The sequence below is a fragment of the Oncorhynchus tshawytscha genome, linkage group LG01 (genome assembly GCF_018296145.1).
Source record: "Oncorhynchus tshawytscha isolate Ot180627B linkage group LG01, Otsh_v2.0, whole genome shotgun sequence".
NCBI lineage: Eukaryota > Metazoa > Chordata > Actinopteri > Salmoniformes > Salmonidae > Oncorhynchus > Oncorhynchus tshawytscha.
In genome coordinates, this window is record NC_056429.1 from 18,257,260 (window position 1) to 18,279,618 (window position 22,359).

General features: G+C 42.5%; 1 protein-coding gene across 1 annotated transcript in view; it reads left to right on the forward strand.

Moving 5' to 3' along the window:
- The window catches only part of LOC112260563 (protein unc-13 homolog A-like), a 90,930-nt gene that overhangs the window by 5,327 nt on the left and 63,244 nt on the right, over positions 1–22,359 (forward strand). Inside the window, exons 2-7 of the mRNA XM_042303935.1 lie at positions 9,592–9,621; positions 9,712–9,811; positions 17,308–17,425; positions 20,437–20,560; positions 20,879–20,949; positions 21,080–21,131. Coding sequence (XP_042159869.1) covers positions 9,592–9,621; positions 9,712–9,811; positions 17,308–17,425; positions 20,437–20,560; positions 20,879–20,949; positions 21,080–21,131 — 495 coding nt within the window. The remainder of the gene's footprint in view (positions 1–9,591; positions 9,622–9,711; positions 9,812–17,307; positions 17,426–20,436; positions 20,561–20,878; positions 20,950–21,079; positions 21,132–22,359) is intronic.

Here is a 22,359-nt window from a genome sequence, read left to right on the forward strand (position 1 = left end):
TGCCAGAGAGGAAGGAAACTGCTCAGGGATTTCACCATGAGCCCAATGGTGACTTTAAAACAGTTACAGAGTTTAATGGATATGATAGGAGAAAACTGAGGATGGATGAAAAACATTGTAGTAACTCCACAATACTAACCTAATTGACAGAGCGAAAGAAGGAAGCCTGTAAAGAATACAAATATTCCAAAACATGTATCCTGTTTGCAACAAGGCACTAAAGTAATATTGCAAAATACTTGGCAAAGACCTAAATACAAAGTGTTATGTTTGGGACAAATCCAATTCAATACATTAATGAGTACCACTTTCCATATTTTCAAGCATAGTTGTGACTGCATCATGTTATGTGTATGCTTGTAATTGTTTAGTACTGGGGAGTTTTTCAGGAAAAAAATTAATGGAATGGAGCTAACCACTGGCAAAATCCTAGAGGAACACCTGGTTCAGTCTGCTTTGCACCAGACACTGGGAGATGAATTCACCTTCCAGCAGGACAATAACCTAAAACACAACACCAAATCTACACTCAAGTTGCTTACCAAGAAGTCAGTGAATGTTCCTGAGTGGCTGAGTTACACTTTGACTTACAGTTGAAGTCGGAAGTTTACTTACACCTTAGCCAAATACATTTAAACTCAGTAAAAATTCCCTGAGTTAGGTCAGGTAGGATCACCACTTTATTTTAAGAATGTGAAATGTCAATAATAGTAGAGATAATTATTTATTTCAGCTTTTATTTCTTTCATCACATTCCCAGTGGGTCAGAAGTGTACATACACTCAATTAGTATTTGGTAGCATTGCCTTTAAATTGTTTAACTTGGGTCAAACGTTTCAGGTAGACTTCCACAAGCTTCCCACAGTAAGTTGGATGAATTTTGTCCCATTCCTTCTGACAGAGCTGGTGTAACTGAGTCAGGTTTGTAGGCCTCCTTGCACGCACATGAATTTTCAGTTCTGCCCACACATTTTCTATAAGATTGAGGTCAGGGCTTTGTGATGGCCACTCCAATACCTTGACGTTGTTGTCTTTAAGCCATTTTGCCACGACTTTGGAAGTATGCTTGGGGTCATTGTCCATTTGGAAGACCCATTTGCGATCAAGCTTTAACTTCCTGACTGATGTCTCGAGATGTTGCTTCAATATATCCACACAATTTTCATCCCTCATGAAGTCATCTATTTTGTGAAGTGCACCAGTCCCTCCTGCAGCAAAGCACCTCCACAACATGATGCTACCACCCCCGTACTTCACGGTTGGGATGGTGTTCTACAGCTTGCAAGCCTCCTCCTTTATCCTCCAAACATAATGATGGTCATTATGGTCAAACAGTTTGATTTTTGTTTCATCAGACCAGAGGACATTTCTCCAAAAAGTATGATCTTTGTCCCCATGTCCAGTTGCAAACCTTGCTGAGCGGCCTTTCAGGTTATATCGACATAGGACTTGTTTTACTGTGGATATAGATACTTTTGTACCCGTTTCCTCCAGCATCTTCACAAGGTCCTTTGCTGTTGTTCTGGGAGTGATTTGCACTTTTCGCACCAAAGTACGTTTATCTTTAAGAGACAGAACACATCTTCTTCCTGAGTGGTATGACTTCTACGTGATCCCATGATGTTTATACTTGCATACTATTGTTTATACAGATGAACGTGGTACCTTCAGGCATTTGGAAATTGCTCCCAAGGATGAACCAGACTTGTGGAGGTTTCCAATATATTTTCTGAAGTCTTGGCTGATTTCTTTTGATGTTCTCATGATGTCAAGCAAAGTGGCACTGAGTTTGAAGGTAGGCCTTGAAATACACCCACATGTACACCTCCAATTGCCTCAAATTATGTCAATTAGCCTATCAGAAGTTTCTAAAGCCATGACATCATTTTCTGGAATTTTCCAAGCAGTTTAAGGGCACAGTCAACTTAGTGTATGTAAACTTCTGACCCACTGGAATTGTGATACAGTGAATTATAAGAGAAATAATCTGTCTGTAAACAATTGTTGGAAAAATTATGTGTCATGCAGAAAGTAGATGCCCTAACTGACTTGCCAAAACTATAGTTTGTTAACAAGAAATTTGTGGAGTGGTTGAAAAACAAGTTTTAATGATTCCAACCTAAGTGTAAGTAAACTTCCGACATCAACTGTATATCTACTTGAAAATCTATGGCAACACTGAAAATGTATTGTTTACTGATGATCAACAACCAATTTGACAGAACTTGAAGATTTTATAAAAGAATAATGGGCAAATGTTGCACAATCCAGGTGTGGAAAGCTCTTAGAGACTCACAGTACCAGTCAAAAGTTAGGACGCACCAACTCATTCAATGTTTTTTAAATATTTTTACTATTTTCTACATTGCAGAATAATAGTGAAAACATAAACTGTGAAATAACACATGGAATCATGTAGTAATGAAAAAAGTGTTAAACAAATCAAAATATATTTTGGATTCTTCAAAGTAGCCACCCTTTGCCTTGATGACAGCTTTGCACACTCTTGGCATTCTCTTAACCAGCTAAACCTGAAATGCTTTTCCAACAGTCTTGAAGGAGTTCCCACATATGCTGAGCACTTTTTTTTCTTCACTCTGCGGTCCAACTCTTCCCAAACCATCTCAATTGGGTTGTTAACAAGACAATGACCCAACACACCTAAAGGATCGACACTGCCCTTACTGCATTTGAGACCTTCAAATGCCTCTTCACCTCTGCACCCATCCTTAGGCAGCCAGATTCTACCCTTCTTTTTGTTCTGGAGGTGGATGCATCCGAGGTTGGCGTGGGAGCAGTTCTCTCTCAGCGGGTCGGGACACCTCCCAAATTACACCCATGTGGCTTCTTTTCCAAGAAACTGTCACCTGCTGAGAGGAACTATAATGTCGGGAACCGAGAGCTCGGCATTAAGCTGGCTATCGATGAGTGGTGCTGCTGGTTAGAGGGAGCTCATCACCCATTCCTTGTTCTTACCGACCACCGCAATTTGGAGTACTTAAGAAGTGCTAAGAGGCTCAACCCCAGACAGGCTCGCTGGGCACTCTTCTTCACCTGATTCAACTTCATAGTCACCTACCTGCCCTGCAAGAAAAATGTGAAGGCTGATTCCTTATCCCATCTATTTGACGCCTCTTTCTCTAACCCAGCTCCCGAGCCCATCCTGCCGCCATCTTGTGTCGTGGGACCCATACAGTGGGAAATCCAAGCAGCCATCCAAGAGGCTCTACGCCACGACCCAGCACCTCCAGGAACCCCTGCAGGCAAGACCTAACTAATGCTATGCTGCCATACCTCGCTGCGTTCTGGGCATCCCAGAATCACCCGGACCACGGAGCTACTGCGCAAGTTCTGGTGGTCATCAGCTGACGTCCAGGATTATGTTCTTTCCTGTCCCGTCTGTGCTTGGGCAAAGAGCCCTCGCCAACTACCTACCGGTAAGCTCAAGCCTTTACCTACACCACACAGGCCATAGTCCCGTATCGCCATGGATTTCCTCATGGATCTGCTGGACTCTTCGGGCTTCATTACTATTTTAGTTGTAGTGGACCGGTTCTCCAAGATGTGCCAACTCATCACCCTTCCGCATCTACCTAATGCCATGGAAATTGCCAAGTGCATTTTCCAACAGGTGTTTGTCTGTATGGGATCCCGGAAGATATCGTTTCGAATCGGGGACATCAGCCTATCCTCTGGATACCATCCCCAAACCAACGGGCAGAAATGGAAATGGGGAAGTACCTTCGCCAACACTGCACCCACCAACCACAAAAGTGGAGTCGCTATCTAGCTTGGGCCGAATACACACAGAACTCCCTGGTGCATTCCTCAATCCATCTCATTCCTTTTCAGTGTGTCCTCGGATACTTTTGCAATGCACTGTACCATCCTTACCTTGTCACAATACAACTGATTGGCTCAAACGCATTAAGAAGGAAAGAAATTCCACAAATGAACTTTTAACAAGGCACACCTGTTAATGGAAATGCATTCCAGGTGACTACCTCATGAAGCTGGTTGAGAGAATGCCAAGCCTGTGCAAAGCTGTTATCAAGGCTTTTGGATTGGTTTAACACTTTTTTGGTTACTACATGATTCCATATGTGTTATTTCATAGTTTTGATGTCTTTACTATTATTCTACAATGTAGAAAATAATAAAAATAAAGAAAAACCTTCAAATGATTCGGTGTGTTCAAACGTTTGACTGGTACTGTACCTTGAAAGACTCACAGTTCTAATCGCTGCCAAAGATGCTTCTACAAAGTATCGATTCAGGGGTGTGAATACCTATGTAAATTAGATATTGCTGTAGTCCTATTTCATTTTTTAAAAATCTAAAAACATGTTTTTGTGAAAAAAAATACATAATTAATTTTGAATTCAGGCTGTAACACATCAAAATGTGGAGTATGTCAAGGGGTATGAATACTTTCTGGAGGCACTGTAGGTCTATTTGCATATCTTCAGATCATTAGTGATAAGGAAGAGGCTTGCTCAGTGCTCTGGGAGAGAGTAGATTCCTAGCTGCATTGTGCCTAGAGTCACATTACCATGTCAAACAGTACACACACTTCCTTGCTGTAATGGGCTTGTTTTTAGTTGAGAAACCCTCAGTAATTTCTTCTTCCCACATGAACATCCACTGAAGCTCTCAGTGTATTCCCCAGCATTGAATGTGTTCAGTGGCACAGCTAGCATGAATAATGCTGTAATCCAATGCAAGGATAATTATCTTGCGCCAGGAGAGGCCTGTTCAGTTCCATATAATCAGACACAATATTACATTATCTCATGCTCTGTTTACGTTCTGAATACATGATGCCTGTATCTTGACACGGAGAAGGCAATAACCAGGCTTCTCTTTGAAAGAGATGCAAGCCCTTGGCTTTAATTTCATTTTTCCATTTCTGTGGATTCAATGTTTTTAAAAAATAAATGATGTGCCCTTATTCTTCATAAGGGCGCATTTAATTGGATCCTGTTAAATTATACAGCCTTGACCTTTGATTATGCTTACTATTATCACGTTATAATCCAGATTATTTTCACTATACTCCCCTGAGTATGGGGTGAGTGGGTGACTTAATTTCCCCTTCAGTTAGATAGAATAAGATGATATGGTGGGATTAATACATTATGTTGTCTCATTCCTGCCTTTCAGATCATTTTTATTTTCTAGCTCCTCCTTCTGTTTCTTCATAACTGAGAATTCCTCCAACATTATAGAATTCCTGCTGGTTACAGGTTTGAATTATATTGCTATTGCTTGCTCTTGGTACAAATACAACTGCTCTGAAGTGTGAGGTGCTTGTAAGCTTTTGATTGGAAAATCTCAGGCAATAATACCTTGGCGCTCCTCTGTAGGCCGAGAACGGCATTATTTGCTGCAAAGAGCAAAGAGAATCTGTAATTGCTGTTGTAAGGAAGAGGACACATTTCTGAGGGTTTGTACAAAATGTTGGCTTAGTTTTTTTTGGTAAACCCTCCTGCCATCACAGCCAAGATGCTTTAGCATTGTGCTTGTGAGCTGCGTGAGTTCCCCTCTCCTACCCCTCTCCCCTCCCCACCACCACCCCCCAACCTCCAATTCGCTACAATTCTTTTTAGTGGTGGAGGTGTTGCGTGGCTCTGCTCTGCTCCTCCCTCGCTTGGCTGCACAGAGGGATTAATGGAGCACAAGAAAAAGATATACACACACCACATGGCAGGAGGAGAGAGTGGGAGTGAGAGAGAGAGAGAAAGGAGGGCGAGAGAAAGGGGAAATACAGGCAGTGAATCAAGGCTAATGATGGGGAAGGCACTGCGTTGGAGGGTGGGTGGGACATGGTTGGCTGAGGCAGAGGTGTTGAGGAATAGACAGCTGAACAGGCTGGCAGAATGACTGAGTAGAATCCTGGGGGAGATAACAATGGAGTTCAACGTCTCTTTTGTTGTTTGTATTTTGCAGTGTTCCATGGAATCACACCAAAGGGGATAAAGTAGGCTTTTAGATTAAGTAATTATATCATGAAAGACTTAGCTCTGAAGTTGGTTAAGTGCATTCTCTAACTCAGGCAACTAACTCAGAGCGAATGGTCTGGGGTCCGCAACATAATTATAATTTGTACACTGCAAATTGTCCACAACTAAGCCTAAAAAGAGATTGTATTTGAAAATAACACTAATTTCATACCTTCATTACATTGACCCACAATCACATCTTTTGTGTGTGTGGGGGAATACAGATGTCCTAAAAACTTTGTAAAACGGCGCTGCCTGTTAACGATCCCTGGTCTAACTCCTCCTCCCCTGCACACTAGCAGGTTAGATTGATATTCAGACATCAGACATCAGACAAACATCATCCTCAGCTTCTGTTGCGATGAGCTATTTTAAGTACATCAACTATTGTCATGATGCTTTTTTAAAACCTTTATTTAACTAGGCAAGTCAGTTAAGAACAAATTCTTATTTTCAATGACGGCCTAGGAACAGTGGGTTAACTGCCTTGTTCAGGGGCAGAACTACAGATTTTTACCTTGTCAGCTCGGGGATTCAATCTTGCAACCTTTCGGTTACAACTAAAATCTTAATTGGCTTCATAATTATGATATGGATTATTCATACAGGTGAGAGGGCTCCAGTTGAACCCATAATTATAGAAAATGGGTTAGTAGATATTCAGCACTCTCCGCACCTGCGCTGCTTGCGGGCATCAGTGTCACGTCCCACTGTGCCCTCAGATAAAATCCTTTGAGGTTAATTTAGCCAAATCTGGGATTCCAAATGGACCACTTTCCTTCTTTTCCTTTTCTTAACTGCAGCTTTTGGAGATGAAGTGAAAGGAGGCGAGCAGTGGGGATTAGATGGAAACCTTTGAATATTAATGCCCTGAACATGGGGGTGCTTGGCATCGGCAGGGCAGGCGGGTGGGCGCGGGATGAATTAATAATGAATTGGCCAGTTGACGTCAGAGTGCGTGATTAAAAAAAGTCCTGGTTGCCTAAAGTGAGCCCATAAGAGATGATAGTGGTAACTTTACCTTAACACAGGGTTTCCTAACCCCCCCACCCCCAGTTGGTTATTTGAATCAGCTGTGTAGTTCCAGGGTCAAAAAATAAAACGCTTACCAGGGGGGGCTCCAGAACCGAGTTTGGGAAACCCTGCCTTAACAGACCTGCTTCCATTGTGTCATACAGCCGCACTGTCGGCCTCACTGCCCCCTCCACCCTACCTGTGACTACCTGTGAGTGCACACTAGGGGTGTAGTGTTGCCGGAGCAAGGAGGAGCGGCGCTCCCTCACTTCTTTCAATTTGAGAATTCACGGATCTGGTAAAACTATTTCTGGAAGATTAATTCTGATGAAGTTTTAATAAATTATATTTAATTACCACTAAAATTCCATTTTTATTTTATTTATTTTTATTTCACCTTTATTTAACCAGGTAGGCTAGTTGAGAACAAGTTCTCATTTACAACTGCGACCTGGCCAAGATAAAGCGATAGAATGACAAACCAAATAAATATGTATAGCAGCCTAGAGGTAGGTAAATTATGGTTTCTTCTGTCTTCTGTCTGGCAGTGGCGAGAATGATGATGAACTATAAGCTACATGTGTGCACTGCGAAGACTTGTCGGAGGCTTGATCACTTTGGCAAATCAGAATGTTGAAAATAAATTCTCTGTGCGTCTGCCTTGATGTTCATAAAACTCCCCGAACCCACTCTTGCAAAGTGGAACCCAGAACGATATGTGACCACTTGGCTACGGTGACACTGTTCTGCCGAGGACAGCCAAACTAGAGTGTCCACCTAAAAGCCCAAGGAGACTGACCCTCTCTTGAAGTTGCTGTAGCCCTAGTTGGGATATTTAGCCTACATTGGCTATTGGTTGAGACGCCAGGCTTGTTCTAACTTGGTATGTCAGGGTAGGAAATTGGAAATGTGAAATAGGCCAAGTTGGAGGTAATAATGCATTTAGGTTGTAGTTTATTGAGATGCACGAATACACCACACCAAAACTTGATTTTATGGCTGTTTTAATACTTCCTTCAATTCTTTGCAGTAATTAGGTTCACTACTTTGTCAGTTGATTTGGTAGCATGTTTAAGCTATGCTAATAAATGATATGAATTAATAGTTCACCTCTCTGTTTTCTTTTATTCTGTAATGGGGTATATTGTAGCCATGTGTTCAAGCTAATCAAATAAAAGTTTATTTACAATACAGAGTGTTAGCTACAGCAATAAAGCTGTCCTCACAAACAGTGCAATGATACTAAGATATATGTATTTGTATTTACATTAGGCTATAGCCTACAAATAGCTAGCTGTACCACATAGTCGTATGTCTATTAGGCTATACGTCCACCTCAAATTATTGTTGTTTGTTCCTGAACTGACCGAACGGCAGAGCTATCCTTAAGCTGTCCTTCAGCACCACACATTTGTTCAACGTCATTGCATGATCCTGGCGCTGTCCTTTCAGCACCCCGAATGACTCTCCAATCGCTTCGACATCTCATCAAGATCTGTTGCCTACGCTTAATAGGCCTACTCATCACTTATTATTATTATTATTACAAATAGAAGATTATCACTTCTCACAATGGTGCTAGTTTAGTAAAGTTAGATCAAAGGTGAATCGATGTCTCGCAAGATCACATAAAGATTCATTAGTATTTTAAATAATAGAACCAAATATAATAGCATAGCATAGTAGGCCTATAACGTTACTGTTACACCAAAAACACCTCCTTATTTCTAACAAGATTTTAAGATGGTTAGCTAAAGCAGAATAGTCCATGTCTGGGCATAGGCAGACGTTGCAATTGGAGGATGCATGTTATGTTTATTCTATAATGATTGGCTATTCGCTAGGCTACAAACTTTGATGACGTCATTTAAAAAACAGTTTTGCCCTCAGTCACATAAAAAAAATAGAACACTACCCCACTGGTGCACACACGCACCTCTCTGAACCACTCTCGCCTGAGCATAATGCTGAGAGCCATCCACATCTGTTGACTAATGCAGGCTTTGATATTGAGATCCAGGCATTCTGCCATCAGAGGGAGTGCATTCCACTTCTCCTCCTATGAAATGCCAGGGTCTTGTCAATCACTCACAAACCCCACATGTGCTGATTTGCATATGCTGATTATATGCATATTGCATATTGGGCTCCCGAGTGGCACAGCGGTCTAAGGCACTGCATCTCAGTGCTAGAGGAGTCACTACAGACCCTAGTTCGATTCCAGGCTGTATTACAACCGGCCGTGATTGGGAGTCCCATAGGACGGTGCACAGTTGGCCCAGCGTCGTCCGGATTAGGGCTAGGCCAGGGTAGGCCGTCATTGTAAATCAGAAGTTGTTCTTAACTGACTTGCCTAGTTAAAAATGAAAAAGACATGAAAAAATTATAAATACAAATCTAAATCACAAAGTGACGCTGTCTTATGCAGAAAACCTTTTCAGTCCAGAGAGATGTGGGTTATTAATAGGTTTGTTTTTAGAAACCTGAATTTCTAGATTGATTGACCCATTGATCTCATTTTGTTTAACACATTACGGTATGGCTCATGCTTTGTTTCTCTCGGTCTGTTTTGCAGTGAAGAAAGCCAAACTCGATGGGGCCCAAGGTGAGTCAAGACATGTTTGACTTAGCATTAAAAGTCTTAGAAACACTGGTTTGTTTTACAATAAGACTGATATTCCTTGATGTTCCACAGAGAAATTTAACACCTACGTGACACTGAAAGTGCAGAACGTCAAGAGCACCACCATCACTGTGCGTGGTGCCCAGCCATGCTGGGAGCAGGACTTCATGTTGTGAGTCTTCTTCTTCCTTTTATCCTTCTTTCTTCTCATTTTCCTCCTCATCTTCCTTGGCTCTCCTCCTCTTTGTCTTTAGTCCTCATCTTACCCCTCTCTCTCTCTGTCTCTCTCTCCCTCCCTCCCTGACCCAGTCGGCTCTATACGCTTCCTTCCTGCTAGAATTCACATAGTTTTTCCTTGTATGAAATAATACTGGTCTCCTCCACTCTGCCTTATTGACCTCACCTTTTCCCTTCAGACAGCTCTCTGTGTCTCAGTGACTCACATCCACCACAGGATGAATCATATTGTCTCTCCGTTCTATTGGATTATAGCTGGTTGCTCTCATGGCATATACAGTGCCTTCAGAAAGTATTCACACCCCTTGACTTACAAAGTGGGATTAAAATGGATTTAATTGTCATTGTCAACAATCTACCCAAAATACTCTGTAATGTCAAGAAAAATTCTAACATTTGTAAAAAATAAAAAAGTAAAAATGAAACACTAATATATCTTGATTAGATAAGTATTCAACCCCCTGAGTCAATACATAAAAAAAAAATTAAAATCCCCTTTGGTAGCGATTACAGATTACTAGTCCAACTCAGGAGGGCTCACCATCCATCGCTTCATCGCTTCTTTTTCACAGAATCATGGCTCTCTCCGGATATACTGTCCACGTCTGTACAGCCAGCTGGGTTCACAGTACATTGCGCAGACAGGAATAAAGAACTCTCCGGGAAGAAGAAGAGCGGTAGTGTATGTTTCATGATTAACAACTCATGGTGTGATTGTGATAACGTACAGTAATTCAAGTCCTTTTGTTCACCCAACCTAGAATACCTCACAATCAAATGTCGACCGCATAAACCTCCCAAGAGAATTATCTTCGGTTATAGTCACAGCCGTGTATATTCCCCCTCAAGCCGATACCATGACGGCTCTCAAGGAACTACACTGGACTTTATGCAAACTGGAAACCACATATCCTGAGGCCGCATTTATTGTAACTGGGGAATTTAACAAAGCAAATTTGAGGAAAACGTTCCCGAAGTTCTACCAACACATTGACTGTAGTACTCGGGAAAACAATCGACCACTGCTATTATTTCTTCCAGGATGTCTACAAGGCCCTCCCCTGCCCTCCCTTCGGCAAATCAGATCATGATTCTATTTTGCTCCTCCCCTCCTATAGGCAGAAACTCAAACAGGAAGTACCCGTGCTAAGGTCTATTCAACGCTTCAAGATTGATTTTTATTACTCGAACTGGGATATGTTCTGGGTAGCCTCGGATAACAACATTGATGTATACACGGACACAGTGACTGAGTTGGCAAGGTGACTTGGCAAGGTGATTGGGAATATAGTTGAATACAAACAGTGTAGTTATTCCCTCCGTAAGGCAATCAAACAGGCAAAACGTCAGTACAGAGACAAAGTGGAGTCTCAATTCAACGGCTCAGACACGAGACGTATGTGGCAGACAATCGCAGATTACAAAGGAAAAACCAGCCACGTCGCACACAGCGACGTCTTGCTCCCAAACAAACTAAACACCTTCTTTGCCCGCTTTGAGGATAACACAGTGACATCGATGCGGCCCACTCCAAAGGACTGTGGACTCTCCTTCTCCGTGGCTGACAGGAGTAAGAAATGTAAGCGTGTTAACCCATGCAAGGCTGCCAGCCCAGACTGCATCCCCAGCCGCGTCTTCAGAACATGCACAGACCCGCTGGCTAGAGTGTTTACGGACATATTCAATCTCTCCCTATCCCAGTCTGCTGTCCCCACTTGCTTCAAGATGTCCACCATTGTTCCTGTACCCAAGAAAGCAAAGGTAACTGAACTAAATGACTATCGCCCAGTAGCACTCACTTCTGTCACCATGAAGAGCTTTGAGATGCTAGTTAAGGATCATATCACATCTACCTCACCTGACACCCTAGACCCACTACAATCTGCTTACCGCCCCAATAGATCCACAGACGATGCAATTGCCATTGCACTGCACACTGCCCTATCCCACCTGGACAAGAGGAATAGCTATGTAAGAAAAATGTTAATTTACTATAGCTGAGACTTCAACACCATAGTACCCTCCGAGCTCAATGCCAAGCTTGGGGCCCTGGGTCTGAACCCCGCCCTGTACAACTGGGTCCTGGACTTCCTGATGGTGTGTACTCAGCCCCCTCCTGTATTCCCTGTTCACCCATGACTAGGTGGCCACACATGCCTCCAACTCAATCATCAGGTTTTCTGTCGACACAACCATAGTAGACCTGCTTACCAACAAGGACGAGACAGCCTACAGGGAGGAGGTGAGATCCCTGGTGAAGTGGTGCCAGGAAAGTAACCTCTCCCTCAACGTCAACAAAATGAAGGAGTTGATCGTGGACTTCCGGAAAAAGCAGAGGGAGCACGCTTCTATCCATATTGACAGGACCACAGTGGAGAAGGTGGAAAGCTTCAAGTTCCTCAGCATACACATTAAATTTCGGCGTACACATCACTGACGATCTGAAATGGTCCACCCACACAGACAGTGTGGTGAAGAAGGCGCAGGAGCCATTCTTCAACCTCAGGAGGCTGAAGAAATTAGGCTTGGCCCCTAAGACCCTCACAAACTTTTACAGATGCACAATTGAGAGCATCCTGTTGGGCTGTATCACCGCCTGGTATGGCAACTGCACTGCCTGCAACCGCAGGGCTCTCCAGAGGGTGGAGTGGTCTGTCCAACGCATCACCGCAGGCACACTGCCTGCCCTCCAGGACACCTACAGCACCCAATGTCACAGGAAGGCCAAAAAGACATCAGCCACACGAGCCATGGGTTGTTCACCTCACTATCATCCAGAAGGCGAGGTCAGTACAAATGCATCAAAGCCGGGGCCGAGAGACTAAAAAACAGCTTCTATCTCAAGGCCATCAAACTGTTAAATAGCCATTCCTGGCTGGCTACCACCCAGTTTATTTAACCCTGCGTATTAGAGGCTGCTGCCCTATAGTATATTCATAGACATGGAATCACTGGTCAGTTTAATAATGAAACACTAGTCACTTTAAATAATATTTACATACTGCTTTACTTATTTGTATATCATACTCATTTGTATATCATATGTATATACTGTGTTCTATTCTACTGTATTTTTAGTCAATGCCACTCCAACATGGCTCGTCTTAATATTTATATATTTCTTAATTCCATTATTTAACTTTTAGATTTGCATGTATTGTTATGAATTGTTAGATATTACTACATTGTTGGAGCTAGGAACACAAGCATTTCGCTACACCCGCAATAACATCTGCTAAATATGTGTATGTGACCAATACAATTTGATTTGAGTATTTCTGGGTAAGTCTCTAATAGGTTTGTGTAGCACATGGGGATGTGTGAAACCTACTCCTCAGCCTGAAGTGTCCCCACTTGCTCCAGCGAATAGCTAGCTTTTTGCGCGGCGCCAACTGTTAAGACACCTCAGGAGGGCGGTAATGTGTGCTAGCAAGGCAGAGATGTACTCGCTAAGCAACCAGTGCAACGTCCTTTACATTTGCACACCTTTATTGTACAATATTTGCCCCAAACATAATGCTTTGTATTTGGTGTATCTTCTTGTCTAAGAAATACTAAAGAAAATAACTGTTCTTTAAAACATAAATCCTTCTTTATTCGAGTTAAGTCGGAGCCGTACATGTGTAGTGCATTGAGCTGGGATCTCCTGCTCTCCCACTGCTGTGAGTGGGCTGTGCGTCCCCTAAGTGGTCACGTGGCCTCCGATTCAATCTGCAACAGTATTCACGACATAAAGTGAATTTCTTTTCCATTTTTTTTGCAGTTTTACTTTAATGCCATTATTGCAAACATGATGCATGTTCTGTACGGGATTCCTTCTGTTCACTCTTGTGGAGTAACTACAATGTTGATCCATCCTCAGTTTTCTCCTATCACAGCCATAAAACTCTGTAACTGTTTCAATGTCACCATTGACCTCATGGTGAAATCCCTGAGCGATTTTCTTCCTCTCTGGCAACTGAGTGCCTGTATCTCAAAGAAATAGTGAATGAAGCTAATTGTATCCTCTATTGCTCTTTCTACCACGATATACGCTTGCTCTTATTCCAGAAAGCACACCAGATATACTCTGGCATTATGTGGCTGAGCGATGAAGAGAAACTGAAATGTTTTTTTGTCCATTGTGCATTTCCGTTTGCATAATATTTAGATAAAGCCTGGAATAAAAAAAAAAGGGCTACCTAATAATTAAATTATACAAATATTTAGCTTAGATTGTGTATAGGCTTGTTTCCCACACTAATCTTCTATTTGTGCCAGACTGGGTTCAAATGCCTTATGTTTCATTTTTCTGTATTTGTTTATCTGTATATGTTATTTATTTATGTATGTATTAATGCATGTATGTACAGTGGTGAGAACAAGTATTTGATACACTGCCGATTTTGCAGGTTTTCCTACTTACAAAGCACGTAGAGGTCTGTAATTTTTATCATAGGTACACTTCAACTGTGAGAGACGGAATCTAAAACAAAAATCCAGAAAATCACATTGTAGGATTTTTAAGTAATTAATTAGCATTTTATTGCATGACATAAGTATTTGATCACCAACCAACCAGTAAGAATTACGGCTCTCACAGACCTGTTAGTCTTTCTTTAAGAAGCCTTCCTGTTCTCCACTCATTGCCTGTATTAACTGCACCTGTTTGAACTTGTTACCTGTATAAAAGACACCTGTCCACACACTCAATCAAACAGACTCCAACCTCTCCACAATGGCCAAGACCAGGGAGCTGTGTAAGGACATCAGGGATAAAATTGTAGACCTGCACAAGGCTGGGATGGGCTACAGGACAATAGGCAAGCAGCTTGGTGAGAAGGCAACAACTGTTGGCACAATTATAAAAAAAATGGAAGAAGTTCAAGATGACGGTCAATCACCCTCGGTCTGGGGCTCCATGCAAGATCTCACCTCGTGGGGCATCAATGATCATGAGGAAGGTGAGGGATCAGCCCAGAACTACACGGCAGGACCTGGTCAATGACCTGAAGAGAGCTGGGACCACAGTTTCAAAGAAAACCATTAGTAACACACTACGCCGTCATGGATTAAAATTCTGCAGCGCACGCAAGGTCCCTCTGCTCAAGCCAGCGCATGTCCAGGCCCGTCTGAAGTTTGCCAATGATATCTGGATGATCCAGAGGAGGAATGGGAGACGGTCATGTGGTCTGATGAGACAAAAATAGAGCTTTTTGGTCTAAACTCCACTCGCCGTGTTTGGAGGAAGAAGAAGGATGAGTACAACCCCAAGAACACCATCCTAACCGCATGGAGGTGGAAACATCATTCTTTGGGGATGCTTTTCTGCAAAGGGGACAGGACGACTGCACCGTATTGAGGGGAGGATGGATGAGGCCATGTATCGCGAGATCTTGGCCAACAACCTCCTTCCCTCAGTAAGAGCATTGAAGATGGGTCGTGGCTGGGTCTTCCAGCATGAAACACACAGCCATGGCAAATAAGGAGTGGCTCCGTAAGAAGCATCTCAAGGTCCTGGAGTGGCCTAGCCAGTCTCCAGAACTGAACCCAATAGAAAATCTTTTGAGGGAGCTGAAGGTCCGTATTGCCCAGCGACAGCCCCGAAACCTGAAGGATCTGGAGAAGGTCTGTATGGAGGAGTGGGCCAAAATCCCTGCTGCAGTGTGTGCAAACCTGGTCAAGAACTACAGGAAACATATGATCTCTGTAATTGCAAAGGTTTCTGTACCAAATATTAAGTTCTGCTTTTCTGATGTATCAAATACTTATGTCATGCAATAAAATGCAAATTAATTCCTTAAAAATCATACAATGTGATTTTCTGGATTTTTGTTTTAGATTCTGTCTCTCACAACAACCTCTCCCTCAATGTGAGCAAGTCAAGGAAGCTGATCATGAACTACAGGAAAAGGCGGGCTGAACAGGCCCCCATTAATATCGACGGGGCTGTAGTGGAGCGGGTTGAGAGTTTCAAGTTCCTTGGTGTCCACATCACCAATGAACTATCATGGTCCAAACACACCAAGACAGTCGTGAAAAGGTCACAACAACACCTTTTCCGCTCAGGAGACTGAAAAGATTTGGCATGGATCCTCAGATCCTCCAAAAGTTCTATAGCTGCACCATCGAGAGCATCTTGACAGGTTGCTTCACCGCCTGGTATGGCAATTGATCAGAGGGTAGTGTGTACGGACCAGTACATCACTGGGGCCAAGCTTCCTGCCATCCAGGAAGAGGAAAGCCCCAAAAATGGTCAGAGACTCCAGTCACCCAAGTGATAGACTGTTTTCTCTGCTTCCGCACGGTAGGCCACTTCTACCCCCAAGCCATGGTACCGGAACGCCAAGTCTAGGACGAAAAGGCTCCTTAACAACTTCTACCCCCAAGCCATAAGACTACAGAATTATTCATCAACTGGCCACCCTTTCTTTTTACACTGCTGCTACTTGCTGTTTATTATCTCTGCACAGTCACCCCTACCTACATGTACAAATTACCTCGACTAACCTGTACCTGCTCTATGGATATAATTATTGTTTGGATAACCTTGTTTATTATTATGTATTGATTTTTATGTATTTTTTTATTTCATTTTTTATGCGATGCACACTGGCGATTTGACACAAAAATAAAATGTCATTCATTCATATATTCATTTCATTTCATTCATTCATTCATGCAGTGACTGGGTGTGTTGATACACCATCCAAAGTGTAATTAATAACTTCACCATGCCCAAAGGCATATTCAATGTCTGCTTTTTTCCCTCCCATCTATAAATAGGCGCCCTTCTTTACGAAGCATTGGAAAACCTCCCTGTCCTTTGTGGATGAATCTGTGTTTGAAATTCACTGCTCGACTGAGGGACCTTACAGATAATTGGATGTGTGGTAAAGAGATGAGATAGTCATTCAAAAATTATTTTAAACACTGTTATTGCACACAGAGTGAGTCTATGGAAGTTATAATGTGACTCGTTAAACACATGTTTACTCCTGAACCTATTCAGGCTTGACATAACAAAGGGGTGCAATACTTATTGATTCAAGACAGTTCAGCTTTTCATTTTTAATAAATTTGTAAACATTTCTAAAAACTTAATTCCACTTTGACATTATGGGGTATAGTGTGTAGGCTAGTGACACAAAATCTCAACTTAATCAATTTTAAGTTCAGGCTGTAACACCACAAAATATGGAAAAAGTCAAGGGGTGTGAATACTTTCTGAAGGCGCTGTAAAATTAATTTCTTTGTGAGATGGGTTATATCGGTGGGTTATATTGTTTCATTTCCTCATCTCATCACGTCTCTTGTTGTCTCATACTCTTTCTCTATCTCTCTCTCTCTGCCCTGCCATCTTCTCTCATACCTCCTTTCCCACTCTCAATCCCTCTGTTATGCTTCCTCATTTCTCTCTCTCTCTCTCTCTCTCTCTCTCTCTCTCTCTAGTGAGATCAACAGGCTGGATCTGGGGCTGACAGTGGAGGTGTGGAACAAAGGGTTAATCTGGGACACCATGGTGGGCACCTTGTGGATCCCCTTGGAAAACATCCGCCAGTCTGATGAGGTACGGTATGCCCCCCCTGGCGCCCCCCTCTCCTCCCCCACCACACCTCACCCTCCTGGGTGTACAAGGTGTTTTACAAGCAGCACATCTGAGGCTCAGACACAAGTACATCACAACACTAGACTGATACTGTTTGTTGTCACAGCATTTCAAAGTGTTTAAGGTGGAACACAATTCATATCAGGGATGAAAGGAGTTTAAGGCAGGGCTCCAGACTGAGACCATTTATTCTCATTTTGCTACCCTATAACTCGTTTTTTTCCCTCATACCCCATGCTGCCAAAGCAAAAACAGGTTTATTTCAATTTTAGCACATTTATTCAAATTAAAAACGGAAATATTAAATCAAATTGTATTGGTCACGTGGTTAGCAGATGTTATTGCGAGTGTAGCAAAATGCTTGTGCTTCTAGTTCAGACAGTGCAGAAATATCTAACAAGTAATATCTAACAATTCCACAACAAATACCTAATACACACAAATCTAAGTAAGGGATGGAATAAGTACATATAATATGTACATATAAATATATGGATGAGCAATGACCGAGCGGCCTAGGCAAGATGCAATAGATGGTATAAAATACAGTATATACATATCGGGTGAGTAATGCAAGATATGTAAACATCATTATAGTGGCTAGTGATCCATTTGTTAGAGTAGACAATGATTTCAAGTCTGTATGTAGGCAGCAGCCTCTCTGTGTCATTGATGGCTGTTTAACAGTCTGATAGCCTTGAGATAGAGGCAATTTTTCAGTCCCTGCTTTGATGCACCTGTACTGACCTCGCCTTCTGGATGATAGCGGGGGGAGCCTTCCTGTGACATCGGGTGCTGTAGGTGTCCTGGAGGGCAGGTAGTTTGCCCCCGGTGATGTATTGTGCAGACCGCACCACTCTCCTGGAGAGCCCTGCGGTTGAGGGAGGCGCAGTTGCCGTACCAGGCGGTGATACAGCCCGACAGGATGCTCTCAATTGTGCATCTGTAAAAGTTTGTGAGAGTTTTAGAGCAGTAAAAATAATTGTTTTGTCATACCTGTGGTATACAGCCTGATATACCATGGCTGGCAGCCATGCACGTAAAGGTGAAGGCAAATTCATCCCTATTGTCATGACGTTGCCCTCTTTGGGTACAGCGAGCACCATCCCCCGCTCTCTGCTTCTACAACCAGACTGCTGTGGTCAGAGTGAGGTCGTAAATTCCTAGGGAAGTCCCTGCCACATGGTCACACAGTATAGATATAGAGTGAAGTTTCATAGAGAACAAAGGAATTTCTTCCACCTCACAGAACTTGAAGTCCTGACAACGTTTACGTTCCGGAGAAGGTATAAAAGATCGGTGAAGAATCCAGCTACGAACTGGTCCGTTTGTTACAACTTGGGGAAGCTCATGGGAGACGGTGCGGCCACATTACCGTAACGCTGTTTATATAGTAACCTCAGATATGAGGTTTACATCTAATTGTTGTATAAGATGAATGAGTGAGGATGATACTGTTTGTAAAATTGTGTAATGTGATTTTGGACTGTTTAATGAAGGAAACTCCAATTACCTTTTGAGTTGAACTAAATCAGAGGACCGCCCATGAGCCCAGTTAGGGTCAGGCATCCTGGGACAGACCCTTTTCTGCAATTCCGAATAAAACCCAACTTTGAGATATTCTCAACCAGACCATGTTTCTCTCAATCACGGGAGGACAAAGGTTGCAGACCATTGCTGAATCTTTTAACCATACCACGTGGTTAAACTCTTAGACTATCTATACCGACAGAATAAGAACAAGTCTTTGATATTAATTACTAGTCTGCAGATAGGAATTCGGTATCATTGAACGCGAAGAACGACAACCGCCAAAACATCTATTCTACAACAACATGAATGAATGTCACTCTGAACTATCCACTATAACTACGACAGAGAGAGAGAGACGGACAATTCTACAAAAGAAACAAACTTTTCAACAGCGATCAAGACGACACACAGCGTAAATATATTGATTGATTGCAATTGTTCCCGAATGAGTGAGCGTTCATGTGTAAAGGATTAGCATTTCAATTGTTATAATTATTAACTCTGGAGTGACTTCTTAGTCAACCCCCACTTCCCTTTTGTCTAACAAGCCGCCATGCCGGTTTAGCCCACTAGGGCACATTCTCCTTTCATTTCTTGTAACCATATTTACTTTGTTGTTTTGTTTATGCATTTCTGTGAATTACTTAGTTAGTAATAAATAAATTATTTAAGACAATTGATGTATGGATGACTAAGACTGGGTTCATGCAGATAACCAACAATTTACGACGTTTGGAATGAGACCAACGTGAGGTAAAATAAATAATTAATCAGAAGACTATTGATCAGATATGAAAATATCTGAAAGGTTATATTGGGAAATTATAACTTTGTAATCTGAATATTTTTCTTGGTGCCCCGACTAATTACAGAGAATCTTTGATAAAAACTAAGTCTTCAATTTAATGATAGTAAAGACACGACACTATTGAAAAAAATATGAAAATTATGGAGACCTATTATGACAGTAAATTAAAAGCCTAATTGTCAACCCAGAATTCATGGCAACCACTGGATTAGGTTGTATATCAAAATAGTTTGAATCATGCATTCCTGCGTATACATGTTAGATTTAACAACTTATTTATTGAATATCTTCTCAGTGGTCTATTACTCTTCTATTACTCTTCTTAATAAAGCATTGAATTTATTAAGCATTGAATGAATTCATAATTACTTTATAAGATGATGGATCAAGTGTATTCTATTGTGTGATGCTGCGGGGTGCCACCAAATCATGGGCTGGTGCCACCAACCGAAAAAGTTAGTGGCCCCAGTGCCACCAGGGGACAATGTTGTAACAGGATGTATCTCCCCCGCCTCCAAAAGACTTTAGCTAGGGCTATTTTTAGCATCATCCTAGCCCCGTACAGTAACAGTGCGTGTGTGTGTGTGTGTGTGTGTGTGTGTGTGTGTGTGTGTGTGTTTGTTTGTTTTAGGAGGGGCCGGGGCAGTGGCTGACCTTAGACTCCCAGGTCATCATGGCTGAGAATGAGATCACAGGCACCAAAGACCCCACCTTCCACCGCGTGCTGCTGGACAGCCGATTTGAACTGCCATTAGGTCAGATGACACTCTCACTCATGTCAAATGTGCTCTCTATTGTGCCTTGAAAGTGAACTATAACCCTATCTCCTTGTTATTACCTACAGTATATCTACATCATTATATCTGAATATACTCACGGACAATGGAAGCCTATGAGTGTCAAAGTATATTGCAATCATTTGGAACCATTAGAGCATTGTGTGTGCATCTGTGCGTGTGTGTGCGTGCATGTGTGTGTGTATGTATGTGCATGCCCGCGTATGTCTGTGCATATACAATTGTCTGTGTGTGTGTCCTAAGTGCCTGACCAGTAAATGGGTGTTTCTGCTTCAGACATTCCAGAGGATGAGGCTCAATACTGGGCCAAGAAACTGGAGCAGCTCAACTCCATGAGGGACCAGGGCGTAAGGCATTTCTTCCTCCTCTCCTCTCTTTGTGCTTACATCTTACCCGCTACAAGGCAGGGCTATCAGTAATTCCAAAAGTCCTAACTTACTCGATGCATTAAATATGATGTGTGTGTGTGTGTTACAGTATACATACCAGGAAGAGGAGAGACCACTTCAAGCACCATCAACACAATGCTGTGAGTAGTAGACACTTGATACTGCCTGTATCCTCTTCAGTCTCCTTCTCCCCTCTTTCATACAGCATCCTCCTCCCTTTCATCCTTCCTTCTTCTTTTTTACTTTCTTCATGGCCCTCTTCTTCCTCCTTCTCACTCTCCTCTGTCTCTTCCTCCTCCTCTTCACTCTTCCTCTTTGCTATCCTCCCCTTCATCCTCCTCCTTCTCATATTCACTTTATTCCTCCTCTTCCTTTTTCTCCACCCCTTCCTCTTCTTCCTCATCCTCCTCTTCCTCCTCCACTTCACTTCACTTTATTCCTCCCTCTCCCCCTCTTCTTCACTCTCCACCTCCTGATTTGAGGGGAAGCAGCGAATCAAATCAAAAATCAAATCATATTTTATTAGTCACATACACATATTTAGCAGATGTTATTGCGGGTGTAGAGACATGCTTGTGTTCCTAGCTCCAACAGCGCAGTTGTATCTAACAATTCACAACAATACACACAAATCTAAAAGTAAAAGAATGGAATTAAGAAATGTATAAATATTAGGTTGAGCAATGTCAGTGGCATTGACTAAAACACAGTAGAATAGAATACAGTATATACATATGAGTGGAATAAAGCAGTAGGTAAACATTTAAACATTATTGAAGTGACTAGTGTTCCATTATTAAGTGGCCAGTGATTCCAAGTCTATGTATACAGGGCAGCAGCCTCTAAGGTGCAGGGTTGCATAACCTGGTGGAAGCTGGCTAGTGATGGCTAGTTAACAGTCTGATGGCCTTGAGATAGAAGCTGTTTTTCAGTCTCTTGATGCACCTGCACTGACCTCGCCTTCTGGATGGTAGCGCGGTGAACATGCCGTGGCTCGGTTGGTTGATGTCCGTGATGATCTTTTTGGCCTTCCTGTGACATTGGGGGCTGTAGGTGTCCTGAAGAGCAGGTAGTTTTTTCCAGGTAGCAGGTAGCAACACAAATTTCTTCAGCCTCCTGAGGTTGAAGAGGTGCTGTGGTGCCTTCACCACACTGCCTGTGTGGGTGGATCATTTCAGTTCGTCAGTGATGTGTACACCGAGGGCGGTAAGAAAATTGGAGTGCGTCTCGGGTGTCAGGTAAGGTAGAGGTGATATGACCCCTAACTAGCCTCTCAAAGCACTTCATGATGACAGAAGTGAGTGCTACGGGGCGATAATCATTTAGTTCAGTTACCTTTACTTTCTTGGGTACAGGAACAATTGTGGA